General features: G+C 40.7%; 1 protein-coding gene across 1 annotated transcript in view; it reads right to left on the bottom strand.

The window, feature by feature from the left end:
• ZNF804A (zinc finger protein 804A) overlaps nucleotides 1-22,512 on the bottom strand; it is a 149,609-nt gene extending 127,097 nt beyond the window's left edge. The window contains exon 1 of the mRNA XM_065638217.1: nucleotides 22,399-22,512. Coding sequence (XP_065494289.1) covers nucleotides 22,399-22,509 — 111 coding nt within the window. The 5' untranslated portion in view covers nucleotides 22,510-22,512. The remainder of the gene's footprint in view (nucleotides 1-22,398) is intronic.
• Nucleotides 22,513-23,470: the final 958 nt, after the last annotated feature.

Raw genomic sequence — 23,470 nt, 5'->3', positions numbered from 1 at the left:
TTTGAGTACGAGCCAACCAATCTTGCTCGGATGCACCTGGCAGAAGCCAGTCCAGTCACAAGTCTTTTTTCCATCAGAATCTAAAACTAGAAAGAGAAAAGAGGAAAAAAAAAAGAACATATCCAGGTTTTCAGAACACTTATATCAGGTGGGAGAAAATAAGATGAGCAGACACAGTTCCACCAGAATGTTTTGAAATATACAGCATTACTCATGGCTTTGCACTGGGAATGTGCATTTACACTCCACACAATACTTACTGAAACCAAAAGGAATTAAGAATTGTTTGGTGGTGGTTTTGGTTTTTGGTTTTTTTTTTAAGAATGAGTAGGCCCTGCAATTACAGCTCAGGTGACATTCTCAAAACTCAGAAATTTCTGCCCCCTCTCCTTTACCTACATTATTGGTTCGTAAATGACTGTCTCTAGCTATGCCACTATTAAATCTCAAGACCAAAATGTGCATCTTATTCTTTGACCTTACACATCTGTTTAAAAATTAACTTGATCACGCTTCTTTACAAACTGAGCAAAGTCCATTATTTTTTTTTCCTTGACTTTAACTATACAGATAATATTATTGAGCCAACGGACAACACTAAATGCTGGAGGTAAAATAAGGAAGGTTATGTTGGTAAGGATTTTAAAAACATCACTATGTTGCCATATATTTCACTCAAATTTTATTAAGTCATTTCTAGGTGGGCAAAATGCCAGCTGAACAGAAGGACCCAGCGCAGGCAGGTAGCAGCCACCCCATTTAGGACTATTATGTCGAGTTGTTAAGGGGAACTGTCAGTTCAGGTTATACATCAATAACAACAGGAAAATGCATCACTACCAACCTAGTTACCTTGTAATTTAAAATACATACAAGTGAAAATACAAGTGACCTGCCTGTATCTCATTCTATAGGAAAATGGTATCATTTCAACTCTGTGCAAAATACTTCTATAGCCAAAAAATGCTTGGCCACTCACTGTTCCCCTTTGAAAAAGTCAGGAGTATACAGAGATATTAGTCTTCCTCAATTTTAAAAATATAAATCCGTAAGTATAATAAAACGTGCGAAAACATGAATATTCTAATGATCATTGTAGCCTTCTACACATATCTCAGCATTGTGCTCCAGCAATAGTGAGCAATAACGTCCCAAAAGTTCACGTAGTACACATTTAATCATCTATTGCAAACATTTGCACATGTTTTACATAATCAGGGAAAAAAGCCTCATACAAACAGTCAACACTATGAGAAAGGAGCTGCAACACTAAACTCAACAGGCATTTTGCCACCAACTTCAATGAGAAACCTTTGCTATTCTGGTTACCAAAGTGAGAAGGAGACTCAGAAACAACAGCGTACATCAGAGGGGTAACAGTCACTCCTCTGGCCACATAAGGAGCTCTGCAGAGAAGTCTTAGCTGTGCCCCACCATGGAGGAGTGCCAGGTAACCAGGCACAAGACAGAGCAAACAAACCTTTCAGACACCCCGAGCTGCCCCACAGAGTCTCCGTCCCAGAGAGAAGGAGCAGAACTCTCTCCAATTTTTCCTTTTTAAATCTTTACGGTAAATCAGTTTTCCCCTCATGCTCTTTGAGATGTCTGGGTCTAAGTGAGGTGATTAGAGAAGGCTGAACAAAAGCACTCAGTTATTTTGACACAGAGATGTTGGAACAACTGAAGAAATGCAAGGGGGCAGCTCTGCTGCATTGGTGCCAAGCAGCTCCTCCGGGTGTGAAGCACGGCACCTGATTTGACTTAATTACTGAACTTTTACAACAAATTCTGTCCAGTGTCAGATTAAAAAGCATTCAACATTTTAACCATCTTGAAATAACTTCTCCAAATATTGTGCCTTGTTTTTCTGGCCTGGTTCACACCGATGAGGAACTAAACATATGCAGTGCAAGAATCACAAGTTTTATTTTGTGATTCCAGCTCAAAAAAGTGAAATAGAAAGGATAAACTACTTAAAGATGCAATCATTGAGAAAAAAACTGGAGGAGGCGGGGGAGATAGCAAAGGTATAGTTCCTCTTACTGATGCTATTACTCCTAATGAAGCCAGCAAGACACAACCTAAGGGCAACACGGATGGACAGACATGGCACTGATTCTGCCCTCAAACACTCAGAAAGAGCTTGAGCTTTTCTTAGTTCTTGGGCGTTCACTTAAAATCTCCACTGATTTTAATGATGAGCAGACCAATTAATTTCAAAGGACACATGAACATCCTGCTCAAGAAAAAGAAAACCCAAGAGCAAATATAAATTAACTTGATAAAAATGTTATGTGTTTTCCTAAACATAACATCAACCTCTCGCATACTTTCATCTCTCACCTGAAAAAACAAACCTGCTTCTAGTAAATGTTGTTTGGCACAAGTACATCTACATGACCAGATGTGTCTGCATTAGTACTTCACTTCCCAAAGCATGTGCCTCTGGACATTCCAACCGCTTTCGTTTACTGTGCTTTGATGTACACCACAGAGAAGTCCTGGAGCACACAAGTCAAACTAGAAGATGTCCTCCAGGACTCCCTAACACACTCCACCTGCTGACAGCCTTGCAGCCGCTGAAGTGGATCAGAGCCAGCAGGAGGAAAAAGCCCTCAAGTCCATCCATTGCACACACTGGGGTTTTGATGCTCTTGCTCTACAGACCTGCTTCCCTTGTGCCTCCTTACTTGGTAAAACAGACACTGCCAGCCACGTGAGGAAGAAATTTTGTGTGCATCTGTGCCAGAGGGAGTGTTTGCACGCCAGCACATAATACAAAAATTTGAAATATTTTATTCTTGTCTTGCTTTATCACCTCATATACTGCAAAGGAAAAAGTATAATTATTATATTATCTAATTGCACTTTCATCTTATAGAGTAAAATGCTGATTCTGGAAGTAGTTCAGTCTACATTATATGTGGACATATGGCCATGTCTACATTATAAAGGAATTGCACTGGAGGATGGATCAATGCAGTTAGTATAAATAAACATGTACCACAAGCAGATCTGGGACTTGACCTCAAACTAGATTTATTCCAACTCCCTAAGCCTGACACATATGTTTCAAAGCCATTCAAAGGACAGTCATGGGCTTGGATCCTTACTGATGGCTTAATATATATTTTGGTAAACTCAGGGAGAGGAGTTTCATTTTTCTCTACAAGGAATCTAGTTCATCTGTCCCAGCACCACTGTGCAAATCACGCCAACTTGTGATAAAGGGGAAAGGTGATTCACTTCCAAACTACAGTATCTCTCTGTAATGAATTATAATGCAGGCACTGGCAAAAATAATTTTACAGAACTTAAGCCACCTACAGCTCAAATGGGCAACCCCAGCTTCTTACAAGGTCGTACACGCCGGCTGCTCTGATTTCTGCCCTTAACTGTAAGCAATGTACGACAATTCAAATTAGCTTAGCCTAGGAGGAAGGAAAGCTAAGCTGAATTGATTTACTCATCGTTTTCTCAAGCTAAAAGCCTGCTCAGATAACATGGGGTAAAATTTCCAAACCAAGGTAATAAGATCATTCCTACATCCCCACGATTGACTTAAACAGTTTCCAATAATTGCTACAGGAGGCACCAGTAGCTCTCTGCTGATTCCCACCCATCAGCATGGACCAGGGAAGGCCATGTGGAGACAGAAATTCCAGCTGTATTCAGGCTATTCAGCAGGTCAGATATACATAAAGTATCCAAAGGCACAGATATGCAAAACACAAACATGAGAATAAATATATGATTCAGTCACCACCAAAAGCAAAACATACAAGATTTCTCATTTACAGTGTATTGTATTAGTGGAACAGCAAGACGTGACCCTATTTTAAAAGGTGTCACTTACTGACAGCTTGTAATATGTTGTTACAAACACTGAAAATGAGTGAGATGGACACTTCCCTGAAGGAAGAATGAGATGGGAACCAGTGGTACGTCTTAGTCTCAACACATGAGACTAAGCAAGTCTGATGATAAACAAATGTTTCAGAGACTAAAACAAACAGCTTGACAGAAGAGTGTGTGTATGAATTTACCATGGGATTAATTTAATTTACTTCTGAAATGCAAGCAATATTACAGTAAACAGAAAAATCTATCATATACATTAGAAAACTAAGTATAACAATGAAAACTAATACTTAAATAGGATTTTAGCAAGCAAAACATGCACTACATAAGTAGGTATCTTTCAAAAGAAATCCTTTTTGTTCATGTGAAGAGAGTCAGGAGTTCTATGTTAAAGTGCTAGAAAGGCTCACGATCCCTGTCTGCCTAGCGATTTGAACATATTAAAATATAATTCTAACATGCTTAATATGGTGTAATGAAGCCAGTTGTCTTCTGATATCTGACACCTTTAAACAATTAACGAATTTCACTACAGGCTGTATTTCCAGCCACTAAGTGGATCCAAGAATAAAATACTCATGATAAGTTTTTCCTATCAGTTGAGCAATTGTAACATTAAAAGATAGTAACTTCATTGCAGAAGAACCGCTCAGCTTTCTCCTGAAAGATGCTGATCTTTAAATATTTCATAAAGTTGCTTTTTCAGGCTTCGAGTGGCACTAAACATTTTTAAAGATGTTACCTCCTCACTGAATGTCTCGCTAAGTGGCTTTTTTTGAACAAGACGGCTGCTTTCCAGCCATTTAGATTTTCTACACACCCCGAACATCAGCTTGATGAAGAGCACATACGGGTGCCTGACTCCTCACAGCCAGTGAGCAAATGCACGCATACGCACTGGTACCATTCAATTACCTTGCGTGTGTTTATTAGAGTATTTGATTATTGTCATCTGGAGAGACTGTTCTTCTGGGACACAAGTTAGAGAAAAGATAAGGGTAATTGTTCAAGAAAGCTTCAATGACGTTTGACAGGAGGAGGCAGGAGTTTCAAAATCTTGTTTTAAACATTCCTCTGTGCCTTTCAGACAACGTAAAGCTTAAGCAATATTAAATTTTCAGTATACACTTTTTTTAGTATCTTCTTGACCTTTTGACTTTAGGTAGCTCACAAGTACAACAGAAGGAGCAATTCCCAACGTAGCCAGAGCAAAGTGACATGCTGCCACAGGTGCTTGAGATCTGCTCAAGAAATGGCCAGAGAGTCACAGGCTTCTCTGGAAAGTCCATCTTTCTATCAGCACCAATGCGGCCCTCTTCCAGCTACCGGCTGCTGAACGCACCTCAGCATTTTAGCAATGCTATTGAAGCAATCCACAAACTTTGTTACCAGCCAAATCTTCTTCCACTTCATCACCCCACCCCTTATTTCTCCAAAATCACTTTTTCATTACTTTTTTACATCTTTTTGTCATGAACAACAGCTCAGGTCTTTATCTTGCAGACCTGAAAGTGAATTCACATCAGATGAAGTGTTCACCACCATAATGACGGACAGATGAAAATAACAAACTTGAGTTTTGCCATTGTCTCCTTGTCCAAGAAAAATCCAAAAATATCATTGCAAGAAAATTTTACAAGAGATGTCTTCATTTTCATGTGATCACACCTTGCTTACTCAAATCTGCGTAAATAGAGTCTTCAGTGCACTGTTCATATTATATAAGGAATTATGACCCTCAAAATACATTATATATATATATATATACTTATGTGTGAGCACACACACACTCATCCTGGTGTCCCAGTTGGTTTTTAGCAAAATAAATAATAATGTGTGCTCAGTTAGAAATGCAAAATTCTGAGTTCTGTCTAGTCAGGCTTTTTGAGGATTTTTCTCATTTTTAACTGCTCACAAGAACAAATGGGGAGTATTACAAGCAGCAAAATACAGTAGCATAAACCAGTTCTACCATTCTCTCATTTGCAATATCTAAATACAAAAATTGCTGTGTTTTTCCAATGAGCTAAGTGCCAGCTACAATGATATCATTAAATCTGTACCAGATCTAACATATTAACAAGCAAACCGTTTTAAACTGTATTAGAGACCTTAATCTTACAACATATTAAAAAATGCTTCTTTACGTCTAACCAAAAAAAATGTCAAAACAAAATCTCAGAGCTTGAATTCTCATTTTCTGATTGACCAAATGCAGTTAATCTAGTTCTAAAATGGCATCTGGTTTTGAAACAACTTGCAGTGATTTGGGATATGAAATGGAGCAAAGCTCAACAAACACAAAAAAGAAAGCAAGCAGCATTAGGGAGGTATAAGCACAAAGGAAAAATACACAAGAAAGAGGATGTGAGAAAGCAAAGCAAAGCGGGAGCGTAGGACAGACAGATATTAAAAAGGACAGAGACTGTAACAGAGAATTGCATTTAGCAAATCATCTTTTTAATTACAAGTAACATAGTTGTAGGCAGGCCACATCCCTCTAAATGATGGATATAAAATACATGGAACAGAGTGTTAGGGAAAAGGAAGAAAGAAACATAAAATACTCAAGTTTACTGTATGGGTTTTTAAAAAAAATCGTGCTGGGTGATGTCGAAGAAAGTAATCACACTAAATCTGTTTATTTTCTTCAAGTATTTCTCAAATCCAGAGCTCTGTCATGAAAATGATTGCTCACTAGACAACCCTGGCATCCCAGGATTTTATTTCATTTTTTTAAGTGTTCAAGCATGCATATTAACTTGTCATCATTGTATTTGAAAGTTTTACGATGTTTTCTTTCCCTCCTTTCATTACCAAGCTCCATACTGTAATCGGAGTGAAGGGGAGGCAGCCGTGCCTCCCGGCTGGAGGGTCAGTCCTGCTCCCCGGCACAGAGAAGGAGGGGACGGAAGAAAACAGCGTGGTTGCCCCACAGCAAAATAACATAAAATCTCAGCAGGACTTCTCTGTGGTAATGAAGGGTGAAAGAGAACAGACAGATGTAAGAGCTAATCCTGTTACGAAAAAGTTGACAATAACAGAATTTCTGCAGCCTGGCAGTGTACGGCATCACTGGGAAATAGATATTGCAAATGCAGTATCCTGCTTCAGATTAAATAAATGCACATCTTGACGGCTCTCATGTTTTGCTACAAGTAAAAATTAACTTAGGAGCATTAGTGACTAGGACCTGTCTGCTGTGAAGATCAACTTAATTCAATTTCTGCCTGTCATTTTAAAAATTCAGTCTATGAAGAAATGGTGGTAGATGGCAAGTGATAAGAATGCCAATCTAGTCAGGATGGTAAAACTGAGAAAATTAAATTGTGTAAGTGTATAAGAATCAACAGTGAGATCTAAGTTTAACACGGCACAGGTATTTCCAAATATTTGCAGTGAAAGGAGCAAATTTGATGTTTTCTTCAAAAGAAACTCCCAGTCGATTTGGATCATCCCACTAACCAGAAAAAGCAGGTAAGGACAGTCAGCTGAAGTGGGCTGGGAGGTCAAAGAGCCGCGACAGAAAATGGACATAGACACTGAGGTGAGGTTTGCACAGAGCAGGACAACAGCAAAATGCTAACCAGGCAAGACAGATTTTCCACAGAGGGAAAAAAACCCACCAAACAACAAGAAAACCCCAAAACAACAACAAGAAAAACAAACAAGAACAAAAACCCCACAACAAACAACCAACCCCCCCAACACAAACATAAACACAACCCCCACAAGGCAAAGATTAAAAAACAAAGAGGTCAGAAATAAAATTTATGTCTCTGTGTAGAAATGCTTCCTGTTTATTTCTAAAGAACAAATATATATGCACACATATACAAAGTTTGAGCAATTAATAGTGCAGAAAGAAATAAATCTTGTCAGTTCCTGGCAAGGATCACATTATTTTTACAAAACACAAGCAAGTCTATCTCACAAGTGTTATAATCAGGGATTTATGGAAGCCCCTTCCTGAGAAGTTGAAAATTATTTCCGATATATCAAGGACAATAGAGAAGTCATAGTGCAACTAAAGACTCCAGAAAACTGAAAACTCTCCCCATAACCAGATGCTGCATTTCCTGCAAGGAATTTGAAGAGTGGAGGAGGGAACTGGGGAAGTGATAAGAATAGGATGAAGTGAGTGGTCCCAATGATGCTAGTGAGACTATGTGTAGAATAAGCACATGCCACTATAAATACAGACCACACAATCCATCCCCAAGTATCTATACATCAAGGAACCACTCATAACATCCATGGAATTCTTCTAATTTCATTTTTATATGGACTACTGGGAGTCATTTTCATAGATTCATGTTGAAATGCTGGAGCAAGTTCAAAGAAAAAAGGCACAGCATAATCAAGACTACAGGAATTGATGTATGAAGAAAGAAGAAAATAGCTAAGCGTGCCAAGCTTGGAAAAAGATGCAAGTAATGAGGATTCTTACAGCTTACAAATACCTGACGGATAACCATCCATCTAACCATCCATCTAACCATCAAGGAGGGACAGCAATTAGTGAGGACGAAACGAGCTTAACTTCAAATAACAGACAGGAAACACAGTTGCAAAATAGTACTAGTATCAGGAAATGCTTCCTGACAGAAAAGTGCAACAACAGGTATTTTAAAGCACAGAGCACCCTGTATAGATGTGCGCATTAGATCACCTTACATGGAGTGCAGCGGTAATCTGTACCTCCACGAGAGTCTAGTCATGATCCTGCTAAATGGCTGCAGACACAGGGGTCAACCAAAGAGCCTTTTATTGTTCTTTTTTTTTGATGTGAATGATGATGCCTCCTATTCAGAACCAAACTGCACAACAGGTTTATATGGAAATATAGCTATATTGAGTGCTTATGGCTATTCGTTTAAATGCAAATTCTGGAGTGATTACAGCTAATAAATATGCTATTTCTAAATCCCCGAAGCAAAATTACAATTCTGGCAGGCCATATGGTTTCAGTGTATTTATACTGCAACGGGCTCCCTGGAGCCTTTGTGCCTGTCAGCTGTGACTGAGGAGGTGCGCTGGGGGGACACTGCAGGTTTGGAGGGGGGGACCTGTGGTGGGACTCGTGGCGGACCCTGCGCCCATCGTGTTCAGTCGTGACACCACTGTGAGCCGCCCAGCCCCACCCAAGCTTTGCCACTGTCAAATTTAAGGAAGTGTTTCCTCAATTTAAGTCTTCTTTCCCAACCCCAATACCCAAATCAGTAATCAAAAGTTGGCATTAATTGGTAATGAATTAAATTAAGCAAAATTCCCTGTGTTGAGACTGTTTTGCCAGCAACAGGAGCAGATGCTGTTCTTGAGGTCAGTATTTAATTTACTAAAATCCCATTCACTTGCTAATAGTATTGAGCTCAATCAAGACCATCTGTGTCATCGGCAAAGTCACAGTTGCTCTAAGAGTCCCACATAAGTAAATAAGAGATGTTACCAAATAAGAAACAACGCCACTGACTTCTTGCAACATTAGTCCTATTCTTTAGAGGGATGACAGGAGAACCTCTGAAGAAGTGGGGCACTACATATTTCTTCTTTATAGGTCCCTGACATATTCATATTTTTACTTCTTTTCACTCTGTTCCCATAGAGTTATGTCATGAGGCAGCAGAAGTACAGTCACATCAACCCTATGGTAATCCTGCCATTGGGTTGAAAATGTGGCCTATTAGGAATTAATCTTAGAAGTGGAGGTAATAATAACGCTCTCCACTTCACTGATAGCACTGCTTATCCTGCATTTATAGCTCATACAAGGACCCTTGACAGGGGAGAGGGAACCAGGGGAATGCGTTAGCTACTGCGAAAATAAGATAGAAGCTACTGACTTCGTAACCTGTAATTCACCAAAAGCTTTTTCTTGATTTTTTCTGCTGTTAAACACATACTTCAAGAGACAAAAGGTCCATTTTTTTTCCTCTTGGTGCAAACATGTGAGACTCCTTAATGGAGGTAATTGCATTTATGAATGCCTGCTGAAAAGAGAAGAAACTGTAAGGTTTTCACATTTGCAGGGAAACAATCAAGGGAAGAATTTTTTGTGCACCTCGCTGATGAGGAGATAAGGAAATAATGGATGAGTCACTTGACATTATGATTCAAAATTCTTAAAACGGAAGAGATGAAAACACCGATTTCTGTATGGGTCATATTCATGTAAGGGACTCTTTCTAAGAATCCAATTTGAACCTTCAAGTTTAGTCCTGCTTCTAATTACCTAACTCTCAGAATAAATCATGGTCTCTGAACTGTAATTATACAGATTTGTTGCTGTAATTCAATTTGGCAGGTGTAAAATACAAGTGTAATTTCCTCTACCCCCCTGTAGTCTTCAAAGAGACACTGAACTTGAGCCATTTGATAATTTATTCCATACTGTAGCTTTCACATTTACTATGCATCAAACTTCTGACAGATTTTTGTAGAAGGCAATTATAGATAGCTCCGGTTACTCTACAAACCGATTTGAAAATAAATCCAACATTCATCTCTGGACTATGACATGGTCAGCGCTAGACACTACCTGGCCTGCAACACCCAGAGCACTTCAAAAAAAAGCTCAAAATTTCTGCTGCCTGTGATCGGGACGAGGGAGAACACACACAGTCTTCAAGTGCACAGATTTGCTCTGTAGGTACTTCTCCAACATTGGTCTTCTGCTCAGTCCCGTTCAATTAACTGGAATCTGTCTCTATCAAATAGCCCCCTCGTACGGAAAAAGAGAGATTCAGCCGTTCATTAAGAGCTTTGGCACTGCCTTCCCTCAGAATCATAACTAAACCATGAACTACGAGAAATGAGCATGATGCCACACCACTATGCTAAACAATAGGTCTGGATATATAGAATATCTATTTATAATATAATATAATATATAAAGATATTTTAAATAATATTATATATATTATATAAAATACAATATATGTAAAACATATAAACTAAGTCTATAAGTGTATTAAAAGCAACCAAAATCAACTCAGAAGCACCTGACTAATTTGCTGGAAATACTTGAACTGTGGAAGTGTACACTGTCTATCCCACACTGTGAGAGCTCTGTGGGTTGAAGAAGAGAAGCTCCATGGCTTGTTCCTTATTTTTCCCCTTTTTGCAACAATCTGCATCTTCAGGAATGCAGGTGTGCAGCATACAGTGCCTTTAGAAAATGCTCAGTTTGAGTTTTTCTTGCCTCTGCATAAAGCTGTACTAGTGGCAACAAATCGATTCCTTTATCAGTAGTGCTCCTGAGTACCTTTTAAAAGCCTTTCCAAAACTAAGATTATATACGCCAGCAATTTTTAATATGAAAAAGTGCAATCAATAAAATACTGCTGATAACGCATATGATTTGTGGAGAATGAGAGCTAAATATGAATTAGTTTTGGACAAGTTCCGAGTCCATCATCTTTCTTAATTGCAAATTGGGTCACTATGAATTGCATGACTCAGCTCGGGAATCCCTAAAAAGAAATCGTAAGTAGATTCCATAGTTGCATTTGATGTATTTGTTACTCAGCACTGAAACAAGCACTGTATTTCAAGACCTCTGACAGACTAGGAGATCCCCAGAGGAGTCAGTGGCGACACCACTCCTGCCAGTGATCCACCACCTGGGCCGAGGTGAGCCACGAGCACCGCGTGGTCCCAAAGGCCGTGAGCAGGACATGACAGTGATGGGCCTCGCTCCCCAGGGAACCTCGTTACAGAGGATGAAGTTAAAAGCCACTCTCCTACAGATTGATCAAAGAATCGTAACGTGACCAAGGTAGGAGGGACATTCAGTCCTATACCTTGCTTAAAGAACAGCCAAGTAGATAATGCTGCTCTGTCAAGTTTTGAGCATTTCCAAGGATGGAGATCCCACAGTCTCTCTGACAACGTCTCCCAGTGCTTGGCCACCCTCCAGTTTTCTCTTTTTCCTTGTACCTGAGCAAATTTCCTGTGTCCCAGCTTGTGCCCGTTACCTCCCATTGAGCATCTCTGGGAGGAGTCAGAGCCAAAATTCTCCAAGTCTCTCCAGTTTCTCAATGCAAGAACCTGAACAAACAAGGCAGACACTGCCATAGCGACCATGCTGACAGCAACAGCCAAACCTTTGTCCCTGAGCTACGGTTATTCTCCTTCTCCAGTTCCATCTTATCATTAATCACCGTAGCTGTTTGCTTTCATTTTGTAACTTTTCTCCGGATGAAAGGGCTTGGGTACTTTTTTTTCCTTCACATACCTAGCTGCAGTTTCCCTTCAAATACAAGGGCACTGGAAAACTCCACTCTTCTTCTTTCCTTCTCAGTGATTTCTAAAGCAGCTCCACCCTGGGCACTCTCTCACCACCAGCAGCTGCGAGCACAATGCTACGGCCACCAGGTTTCAGTAGTATTTCTAATTACATTGCCTTGACGCTTCCATACCCACAAGCACTCAAAGGTGTTTCATAAAGAAACTCTCAAGTATTTTTGACATCCTGTTAGTATCAAGCTCTTCTCTCTGTGCAACAGGTCATTTGTATATCACAACTCCATGAAACTTCAGCAGTGGCCCTTTGAAAGTGTTTTAATCTCTTTCTAAATCCTTAATTCTACCTGTCAGTTCACGTACCTTCGCTATTTGCTGAACAGGTGTAAACTGGATTTTCTGGCTCCTTTGCACAGCACAGGGACAAGCAAATATTATCTGGATTTTTCTCTCTGAGAGAAAATTTTACTCAAAAGTATATAAAAAAATTATGATTATAAAAGAATCAATGCAAAGAACCAGCAAATCCCAAATCTGTTCAGCAGTATATTCCACTGCCAATCTGGGAGTATTCTAAAGCATCAACTAACTATATTTTAAGAAGAAGGTATCATAAATAAGCAGCTTAAAATGTGTTTTGCTTTTAATAAAGTCTATAAAACCCCCGGTTGTATTTGTGTTAACAGTTGTTTACTGCTTATGCAAAACAGCATAATGTTCTTGATGTAACTACATTAAGTTTCCAGAGTCTCACTTTTAAGCAAATCTAAGCTTTGTATCACTTCTTTTGACAACAAATAATATTTTGTAAAAATACAATACTTAAAAAAAAAATCTGCTGAAGACTATAGTCTAATGTGCTATGCTGCAAGTACATAAGAAGCCCAACAGCTCTGGTATAAAGTTATTTATACTACTTTGTCATTTTAAAAAAAAATTTAGAAATCAAACCAGGTGATTGCAAAGTCAGTACTTAACATCCAGATAAACATCAACCTGCACTGTTAAAAGCAGCAGCAAAGATTAGTTTCGCATTAGTCAAAGGAATAAGTCCTTCTTGGTATCTCCTGTCAGTTTATGTTTCCTCAGTATTAATATTTGGGGGTATAAAAGCAAGTTACCTAAACATACCAAAAAATGTTAAGACAAAAGACAAAACAAACCAGCCAACCAACACAACACAACAACAACAAAAGTGTGGCTCAGGTTGCAAACTGGAAACAGCCCAAGACTGCTGTGCCAAGGCGGGGACAGGCAGGCTCAGGCTTCGAGACTGGCAAGGCTTTAGGTGAACATCTCTGTCCTCACTACCCTCTCTCGTGGTAAACCCAACTGTGTCCAATGGAGCAAGACCAAACATCTTAGACGATTAAGTATCTTTAAGCAAACTTCTCTAAATAATTATATGTTTCAACAATTACTGGTTTAAAATAAATAAATAAACGGAATAAAGAGAAGCATTTTGTTTTACAGATTTAGGCTCGGCCAGACCCCTGCATACATCAGAACTCTATACTGACTCAAGAGCATCCCCAGGTTTCAAATCGAGACATTTTCTCAAGGTCCATTTGATAAAGCAGTAGCTGATACTCTGTTCTCTAATGGGTATTGTGGTCTCCTATCAAAAACACTTTCAGCAGAAATTAAATACTTGGAAATTGCAGCTATTTAAACAGGCACCCTAAAAGAACAATTACATTCTGCCATGTAAACCAACTTGTAAGTGTATTTATTGAAAAAAATCTACAAACCTTATGGATACCAACACAGAGACTTTTTTTTTTTTAATAGATTACAGTCTTGTAAGTCTCTGATACGTTGATTTGTATTTGCTGTGGAAGTACATTATCAATAAGCTGGAAAGGAAGCAGTTTTCCTAGTCTAGAAAACTTATTTCTATAAGATAAAGAGGCAAATTCTACCAGACATTTTACACCACAAATTTTAAAGAAAACAGCCTGACCAAGACTTGACCAATAGAAATAATACAGCTGTATGCTAGCTGTGAGAAATCTAGCTGCTTGGATACTTGAGTTGAGCTGGGTCCTATAGGAAGTAGCCTCTGCTATTTGGGGAAAGATTTCCCTCTAAAAATGCCATTTTCACACAAAAAGAATTCATTTTGAAGTAATGCAAATCAGCACAGTCTGACGAAAAAACCTGACAAGTCCTAAATCATTTGTATGAACCAAGAATATTACTGACATACTTAAAAAAAGCTTTCAGTTCCTCAAACTAAATCTACGCTTTTTCCAAGATGCTTCAAGATTTTTAAATCAAAACCCTGTTCTTTATCGTACACAACGAGAACAGCAATGCCAGGCGGGAGAGCTGGAGATTACTCTCTGGGCCTGATTTGAGGATTTGCTCTTAGAGCAGTAGGGGAAGAAATCACATTTCTTTGCTTACAACGCTACCTGTGTAACCACTTAAAATTCCTTATTGAAAATATTTGGAAATTTACTAACTGAACTAATTTAAAAAAAAAAAAAAAAAGTTCCACAGAAATTCTTGTTTGCACACAACTCAGATGTTCAGAACAAACATACTCTACCAAGGGAAAAACGAAACCCTCTGCCCAATCTGTACCCCTGCCATGGTTAGTCCTCCCTCAGAGGAAGGGGATCATAAACATATTTTAACAAAATAAATTAATTACACTGAGTTTAAAACTCCAGTTTCCTGATGCCTTCAGGCAGTTTCTTGTCTCTATTGAAAAACAAGGTTAAACATGACAAATATTGTGGCTCCTTGTGAGTAAATGTTGTTTTGTTTGCTCTGGGTTTTTTTTTTAAACATTAAGTCACAGCTCATCATATAACAGTCTCTTAAGAACACTGGAGGAAAAGCATTGGTTCTTGCTCCAAAAATGTGTGGAAAAATAAAAGGGTCTGACTAGTATTTGTTTATAAGGGACTGGCCAGATACAGCTAAATTAGAAAGGTTCACTCCCTCTCCCATGTTTACATTTGAATCACAAGTGAGCAGACAAAAAAAGTCAGCTCACTTTCCACCACCACCAGGCAGTGTCAAAGAATCTATGTTATAAATAAGGCCACTATCTTTATTAACTGTATTAAGATATTAAATAATAGAAAATGTTCTAGATTTTGTGAGATTATCTTAGTCCATCCCTACATCTCAAGATGCATCTAAATCAGTAGGATTTGTTTTTGCAGAGATTAATTTTTCCTGTTGGCATGGCTAAGTGCTATTCAAAAAAGGAAATATTTTAATTGTCACCAGTTAGGGGCATCCAAGATCTAGTCAAAAGTCCTACTTGAAAACTCACAGTGCTAAACTGAAAGGCTACTTTTGATGGCAGCATCATCTAGATCTGCTCCTCACAGTTAACTAGTTTGTTCAATGGTGAATCCCTACTGATCAGAAGGTCAGAAAACCCAGATGTTCCCACAGCCCACAGGAAAGCTGAGACTTTTAGAATTGCAACCTGCATCTTGAGAAAGTTCAATAAGACTCAAAAAATACAAGTAGTTTTGAATATACAAAAGCCAACTTGCTGTTTTCCAGTTAGCGTATTTGAGCAACGTGTTAAAATTAATGTTATGTATCCCTGAGCTAGAGATTGCTATGGATATTTGCATCAGAAAATATTCAAGGCAAAGGCTCTCTCTCCTCAGACTTACTCTTTAAGGCCTTGATCTGAAAAAATCTAAACAAGTGTACTAATTTAACCATGGTAATAGTGTAATTACATTCAACAGAATACTGATGTTTTTGAAGCTTACCATGCATTTAATAAGCTTTCACAGTACAAAAGCCTGCCTCAAAAGCAGCTATGAATCAGAAGCTGTCCCAGTTTAAATCTGCTGCACATCATACTCCAGCTCTTACTTTTTTTGGACCTGACGATGCCTGATGGACATGAGAGTGCCACGTCTCACTGCACGAGACTTGTAACACCTCAGAGTTGCTCTGGAAATGCACTTAAATGATGACAAACCTCCTGTTCGCTCAACTCACCAAAACAACCCTGTTGATGATGCTCTGCATCAGTACTTCACCCATAGCCTTACAACCAAAGTCACTTGCGATCACACAAATGAAATCTAGAAGTTGAATACAGATACAATTGTACTATTACTTCCATTTTACCAAATTATTTTGTTGTCTTCTGAGTGGCTGGTTTTCAATCATGATTTCAATGAGTTAGGGCTGTTCAGCTTCTCCTACAGCAAAGATGCAAACCTTTTCAAGTTCTAAATTCAGATCACAAGCATACTGAACTACCAAAGACACCAGCAGATCCACGGGACGCAAGCAACTGATGAAAGTAACAGGTGATTTCCCCTCTCCCCCTCAACCAAATTTTACTATTTTGCTTGATTTTTTGCAAGTCACAGTGCCATCTTGCTTCTAGTTAAACACTCCTGGTGTTGCAAATCCTCCGGTGATGCAAAGCCCAGCTTACACTGAATGCGGCCCCTGTACTTCCAAGTCTCTTAAGTTACACAGATACTTGGTATTTGTAGTATAGGGACTATATGTAACTCTAGTCTCACGAACTCTGGGACGCTAAAGATGGAAAACAAAACATTGCAATGGTTTTATTAAATTCTGCATGTATAAAATATAATTTTAAAATTACCCTCAGCTACTGACAATACACAATACAGCCAAGAGAGTTGCAGGACCTGTTTTTAGTAGTATTTAAAATAAAACTACAGTAAGTATTGTTTATTTTACATATGTATTAGAAGACTTGAAATCAGCAGCCATTTCCACTTGATCATGCAGAAGTACAACAACAGGAAAGCTGTTTTACAGGTAGTTTACTGCTTTCTTACTGTAGCACAGTATGGACATTTGTAATAGAAATTCTCATAAAATTAGATTTTTCATGTCCACCACAACATATTTACTTTACTTTATCTGCAAATACAAAAATATTCTACAAAGTGTAAAAGAAATAAAGACAACAGAGAGCCTGAAAAGCAGATGGCATTTTCAGATGACACTAGTGCATCAATATCTGAACTCCACGGAGATTTTATAAAAGCAGAACTAAGCCATAGGACATTTTAAAAGAAGTTATAAGTATTTATATCTTCGTATAAACACACACAGAGGTAAATAAATAAAGGTTCAAAGCAGTTTTGTCCAATAAACATAAGAGGAAAGTTAACTGTTGGTACAAATAATTAGATTAATAAAAGATGGTCTAAATGGACATTCAACAGCTTTTCAGAAAGACCTGCATCTCTACTGTATTTTAAAGGTCAATGTGCACTCCCTGCACCCATGGTCAAGCTGATCTTCCTCTCCATAGAGCTTCCCACATGGAGTTCAGTTTGATTCCAGTTTGAGATAACCTGCAATTGCCTCCTTGGAGCAAAGGACCACAACTTCAGTTCTACCCCTGAAGTCATCTGTGTACATATTTATAAGCAAAATATAACCATATATGATATATATATACACACACACACAGAGTTGAAAGAGGCTACTGTTATACACAATAATAGATGTCTGCCTTTAGTACATTTCAAACTAGGGCCCTTTACACAATTACTTACCAGGAAACTTTTGATCCTATTCACTTTTCCATCAATTATCAACAAGACTGTCTTAAAACTGGGATTACAATGGTACTTTATATCAGCTGAACATCTAAACTTTTCACTGACCTCCTTGGGCAAGTAACAGGACCTTATTCACTCCGATTGCCTACAGAGAAAATGTATTTGGCCAATTGAAAGAAGTGAATGAGCCCTATGTGGCAAATTCTCCATCACGGTAAATCTCGACGAAACAGTCATTTACCTGAGGTGAATATCTAAGAGTGAAAAAGCAAATATTCAGTCATCACCCATGCACCAGCTACTCAGAAGACCAAGTAAAAAGTCAGTTCTCTTGCTGATCAACCAGAAATCATACACCTAACTAGGATAATGCCTTAAAATGGTTCAGTTTATATTCTGAAAGAAACTTCGAGGATTCACCAAATTACCTGTGGTTGTGACTCCAAACAGCTGATTTCTCCCTCCAGAGAGCTATTCTTTCACACAAGTTTCAACACTTTTTGAGATTACAAGCTGCAAGACAGCAGCCACAGCAAGGAAGATGAATTATAAAGAAAAACCAGTACAATTTGACATCAATAACTTAAGGCATAAAAAAAAGAACACAGTAAGTGCATGAAAACTTGAGGAGATCCATGGCCAAAAGGAAGAGTTTGTAGCAAATAAATTTCTATAAACTGCTACTGCTAAAAAAAACCAGCCTTGGGAAAAACTTCAAAATCACCAAATGTGAATCCTGACAATAACTGGCCAAGCAATCAGGCCTATATTCATTGGTTAAAATATCAAGGCATAAGGAATATTACATAAAAAAGAAAAAAAAGGCATCAGAAATCTGCAACATCCTTGCATATTACTGATCAACAGGGTAAGTTTTGAGTTTCTTGTTCAAAAACCATCTCCCACACAAAGATCAGACAGCAGTCAGTTCACTCACAGTATTCCACCAAAACAGCATGCACCCCTTCCAAAGAGCTGCCACGGAGCACTCGAGAAGTAGATTAGCTATCATTATGAGATTGTACTTATTTGAAGAATATTTCAGACATCAGAAACTGCAGTGGAAGAGGATAAAGCCTTATCCAATGGCCCAGGTAGCACCAATTTCTTTTAAGGAAACTGCTGCATTTTCTGAAGGAATGTGAAGAGTTTGAATGCCGTTCTTCCAGATGTGCTGAGCCCCCTTCCCATCAATTCATAATTCAAATTTATTTTCCTGAGAAGGAGCAGCAGATGACAACTGGGTGAGTGGGCCCTACCCACACTGAATAGGTACCTGGTGGGCCTGGGGGAGCACACAGACGCAAAGCTGAGCCATCAGCCAGCCAGAACTGTTTGTAGATACATGTTCTGTCATTCTCCTCCACCATTTCACTGAAGATTCTTTCACAAGCATTTTTTTTCTTATTTTATTTAACTTTTAAAAAGTGGTTTTTTACAGTAGCCTCTTTACTCAGTTTGCCTAAATCCACCCTTTGCTTTATTCACTCTCATGCCTTTGACATCTCTCCAAGCTCTAGGTTATCTCTACAGGTTTTCCCTTCTCATCCATCGTCCACTTCTCTCTACCTCTCAAATAACCCCAGCTCAAAGCTCTGCACTCAGTAGGCACTACAGGTAGATACAACTTAGGAAAGGCCACGCCTGGGAACCAGGTAACAGAAACGCCACTATTCCATCTTTCTTTACCAAAAAGTAACTCTCTGATCCTCCTGCTAAGAAAGACTTTTTTGGAAGAAAAAAGCTTTGTGCTTCACATTCTCTACTAGGTGAGCTGGGGTTTGTAGCTCATTCTTCCTGTTACCTGCTAGGACCTTTGAACCAAAACTTTGTTAAGCTTTAAATGACTTTAATTCTGTGTGAAACAGGATGTGGCAGAAAACGAATATGTAAGGATCATCTGCAAGGAAAAAGTCAGGGAAAAGTGTTCCTTCAGTGACCTCTCTCGGAGAATGAGTCAAAAAAAGATGAGTTGCAGGTGAATAGCAGGTCACGCTGGAGTGGGACAGTAGACAAAAGCTCTAAGGACCTTCCTCCCCTGAAGCCTCACGAGCTCCAGGTTTGAAGACACACCATGTGAAATCATCTTGAAACAAAACAATTTCATCATTTGACTGGGACCAGCACCTTCCTACTTGCTGTGAAATTCTACTGTAGCATGTATAGTCATCTTTCTTTCTAGAGAAAACGCAGTGGCAGAACTCTTCAAGAGAAACAAAGCTTAACAAATATCATAAGTTTTGCATAGAAATAATTCTGCACTGTAGAAGCAGCGGCTGTTTTCAGGTTGTCCTCAGTTTACGAGGAAGCAGTGATTTTCAAAAGCTTGGAGCACAGGCGAAGACAGACTGAATGCTCTAGAGCAAAATGGGAAAACACCAGGTCAGAGCAGCTCCAAATATTTCTCGTTTTTAGATTTACAAATTGCTGTTTCTCCTAGTCTTGTTCTAGGATGGAAGACACCAAGAGCATATTAAAAGGCTACATTCTTATCAGAACTTCTAAAGACATATTCGACTTTGTATTAGTAAAGACTCATCTTTTTAGGTTTGAAAGTCTATTTACAGCAAAAGTGACTGATCCTCTGAAATGATGTAACATTGGATTTTCCCATAGAAGCTGGCTGAAATGTCCTGCAGTGCCTCAGAACTCTTAGTCTGAACTATCCAAATCACCCTACATCACAACCCAACGGTATCTTTACCTCCTTTAAATTAAAAATCACTCAAACATAAATAAAAGTCTTGATGTCTGCATATATACTGTTTATTTCATAGTAAAGGACTTGATTTTGCTGTCCACAGAATGATCATCAAAAACTCTCCCTTTTTAACAGAGTGAAAACTTCGACACTGATACTGCTCACTGCCCATAACCAAAGCTTTTAAACGTAAGGTTTCCCATGGCAAATCCACAACCAATACTATATTTTCTCTGCTCACATCTATTCTACCTCACTGAAGAACAGGGCTGAGTTAAATTTCTTTCCAGAGTAACAGTGTTTCAAAGCCTACGCATTATGTTTATTGGAATTTTAAGTTAACACCAGTCTTCCCCAACATGTTTTGGCCACTAATGTTTTTACCAGTAGATAAATTAATCAGGAATGTTGAGAATACAAAGCTGGATTTTTGCCATGGGAAAATAAAAGCAAGAATAAAATACTACTGAAGTAGAATCAATTAATTGCAAGATAATACAGAGTCCAAGAGTTACATCAGAGTATTCTCAGTCCTGCCAAATGCATCTTTACTGAAATTGCCCAGTAGAAAGAAGGCGATGTATCATGCAATTATTTGAAGTATACCAAACATTTCTACAGTAAGTCTTGGTTTTGCAACTGTAACAGTGAAATATCACATGCACATTGCCCTCTCATGGATACTACAAATACTTGTTTAAAATTCCAAGAATGTAACCCCTGACAGAAAAATATGCAGAACCCACAGCAAATGAAATTGTGGTGAGATTTACAACATGAAAGCAGGAAAATTTACATCTGAAACAGTCCAAAAATCTGCCTCAGATTCTCTCGTAGTAGTTACTATTTTTATGACTTGGCTGAGACTGCCTTTAATCTCTTCATTTAGGGAGAAATTGTAAGCTTGCCAACTCTAGCAAATGTTAAGTACTTTAGTAAATTCTCCATCAATATAGGTCGTGCATTCGAGGGAACAAGAATGTAGCAAGTTCTGCTCTGTCTCTTCCAAAAGGGATTTTGGAATAAGAGTGATGGGAGAAAGTGATAAACAACGTGGCTAAGCCCCTCTTTTAGCTCCATCCTACTCTCCAGACATCTGTCCCTACTTTGTTGTGCTGTGATTGAAATGCTACGTGATGCAGCTCACCCAGCCTGCTGTATCCTACATCTCTTTTATCTGAGCAGGCAGGAGAGCACATGTATTGCCAATACTATCAGATCATAACTCTTCCATTAAAGTTCAGTAATAGTAGTGAAGTGAGTCCAGACAAGTCAGCAAAAACCACAGGAAACCAAACAAATACAAAGATATCGAAGTATGGCATACGTACACAGAAACAGTTCTAAGAGCCTATGCAGACTTTCTAGAGTCTCTAGTCTAATAGCCTAAACCCATCGATTCTATTCAAACACAGAGTTTTGCTTTGAAAAAACTTGGCAACCAACGAATAAAAATGTGTATTGTTTCTGAAGCTATTCTCGAACAAATGAATCTACCCAAACAGCTTAGACCTCAAGTAAGCAAATTTCGGGTCATTTCTTCACTTTATCAAGCAGCACCTTCAACTGTCCCCAGCACCGGGGACGATGGGGAGGTAGCGGGTGACCCAGCCGGAGCCCTCCTCGCCCACCAGCCGCCCCAGCGGAGCAGTGGCCGCCTCCCCCCGGGCTGAGGGCGGTGGGGCCCCAGCCCTGCGGCTCCCCGCCGAGAAGGGTCTCTGCGCCTTCCCGTCGCAGCCCCTCCGCGACCAGCCGCCGGCATCAGCAGCACGGAAAGCACACGCAAGCACCGACCCTGCCGCTGCACAGACTGCCCCAGGGAACACGGGGAGAGCCCCCCGGCAAGGAGGGGAGCCCGGTAGGCGGGAGCTGAGGGCACCGCATCCCCGCGGCGGTAAAGGCACCATCGACCGTGCAGAAAACGGGCCAGCACCCCGGCTGCCTGCATCGCTGGCAATGCACACGCAGCGCTTTCCAGCTACCCGGGGACGCTGCTGTAAAGAGGAGGGAAGGAGGGATGCGGGGAAGGCAAAGAGAAGAAGCCATTACCAGAGTTTTGTTCCCGTTCTTGCTGAGGGGGCCTCGGAAAACTCCCTTGATGTTGCGAAAGTGCCCGTTGCTGAGGTGCGCGGAGCTGATGACAATGTAGTAGCACTCCATGGGGCCGGGGATGGGGCCAGGGCCGCCTCCCCGCCACCGCCGGGGCGCTCAGGCCGGCCTGGGCTCGGCGGGGAGGGCCGGGGCCGGCGGGGCCCCGCGACATGTGCGGCACCGCCGGCCGGCTGCGGGGCGGGGGGGCTGCAGCCCCTCAGGCTCGGCGCGGCGCTGGCTGCCGGGGGAGGAGCGGCGGCACGGCCGCGCCGGAGCCGTCTGAGCTGCCGCCTCTGGCAGGCATAGTGTTATTATAGCGAGCAGCCTTGCCGGTCGGCTGCACTGAGCCAATGGCAGGGAGCCACTGGGCTGATACCGAGAGCTGTCAGAGGAGGACATCTGTCACACGCCGCCTTCACCGCCACCCACAGCCCCCACGCCCCGCTGCCCCCGCCGCGGACGGGCCGACACCCCCCGCCGGGGCGGAGCCGGGACGGGTGGGGCAGCGGCAGGTAAAGGGAGAAAGGATGAAGGGGGGGGGGCAGACCCGTCACCCCAACCGCAACGAGCACCAGAGCAGGTGGGGTGTGTCCCCCAGAGGGGCTCCCCTTTTCTTTTTTTGGGAGGACAGTACTGCGGGCGCACGAGTGCGGCTCCTCCAGGATTTGGGGCGGGCGGGGAGGGAGAGGCGCCGGGGGTTGCGCTGCCCCCAACCCAAAGCTCCTGCCCTTCCTCGTCTCTCGTCCTCCGAGCAGCCTCGGAGCCTCGCTACCACACCCTTTACTTTTTTATTATACGTATATTTAATGCACAACTCAGCGGACACCTTAAACCCTTCCAGGGCGGAGCAGCCCCCGCGGCCCCCGTTCGCTCGGCCGGGCTCGTTAGTGGGATCGCCGACCGGCCCCCTCACCCCCGCCGCTTCCAGCTCTTCTGGCCCGTAACGGCGTAATTGGGTGAAATCTGTCATTTCTCATCCCCGCTTAGGGCAGGCTTCATCCCGCCCTTCGCCGGGCTGCTGCAGCCGGTG

This window comes from Caloenas nicobarica, chromosome 6 (assembly GCF_036013445.1).
Source record: "Caloenas nicobarica isolate bCalNic1 chromosome 6, bCalNic1.hap1, whole genome shotgun sequence".
NCBI classification, from domain to species: Eukaryota; Metazoa; Chordata; class Aves; order Columbiformes; family Columbidae; genus Caloenas; species Caloenas nicobarica.
This window is presented reverse-complemented; position numbering and strand designations above follow the sequence as displayed.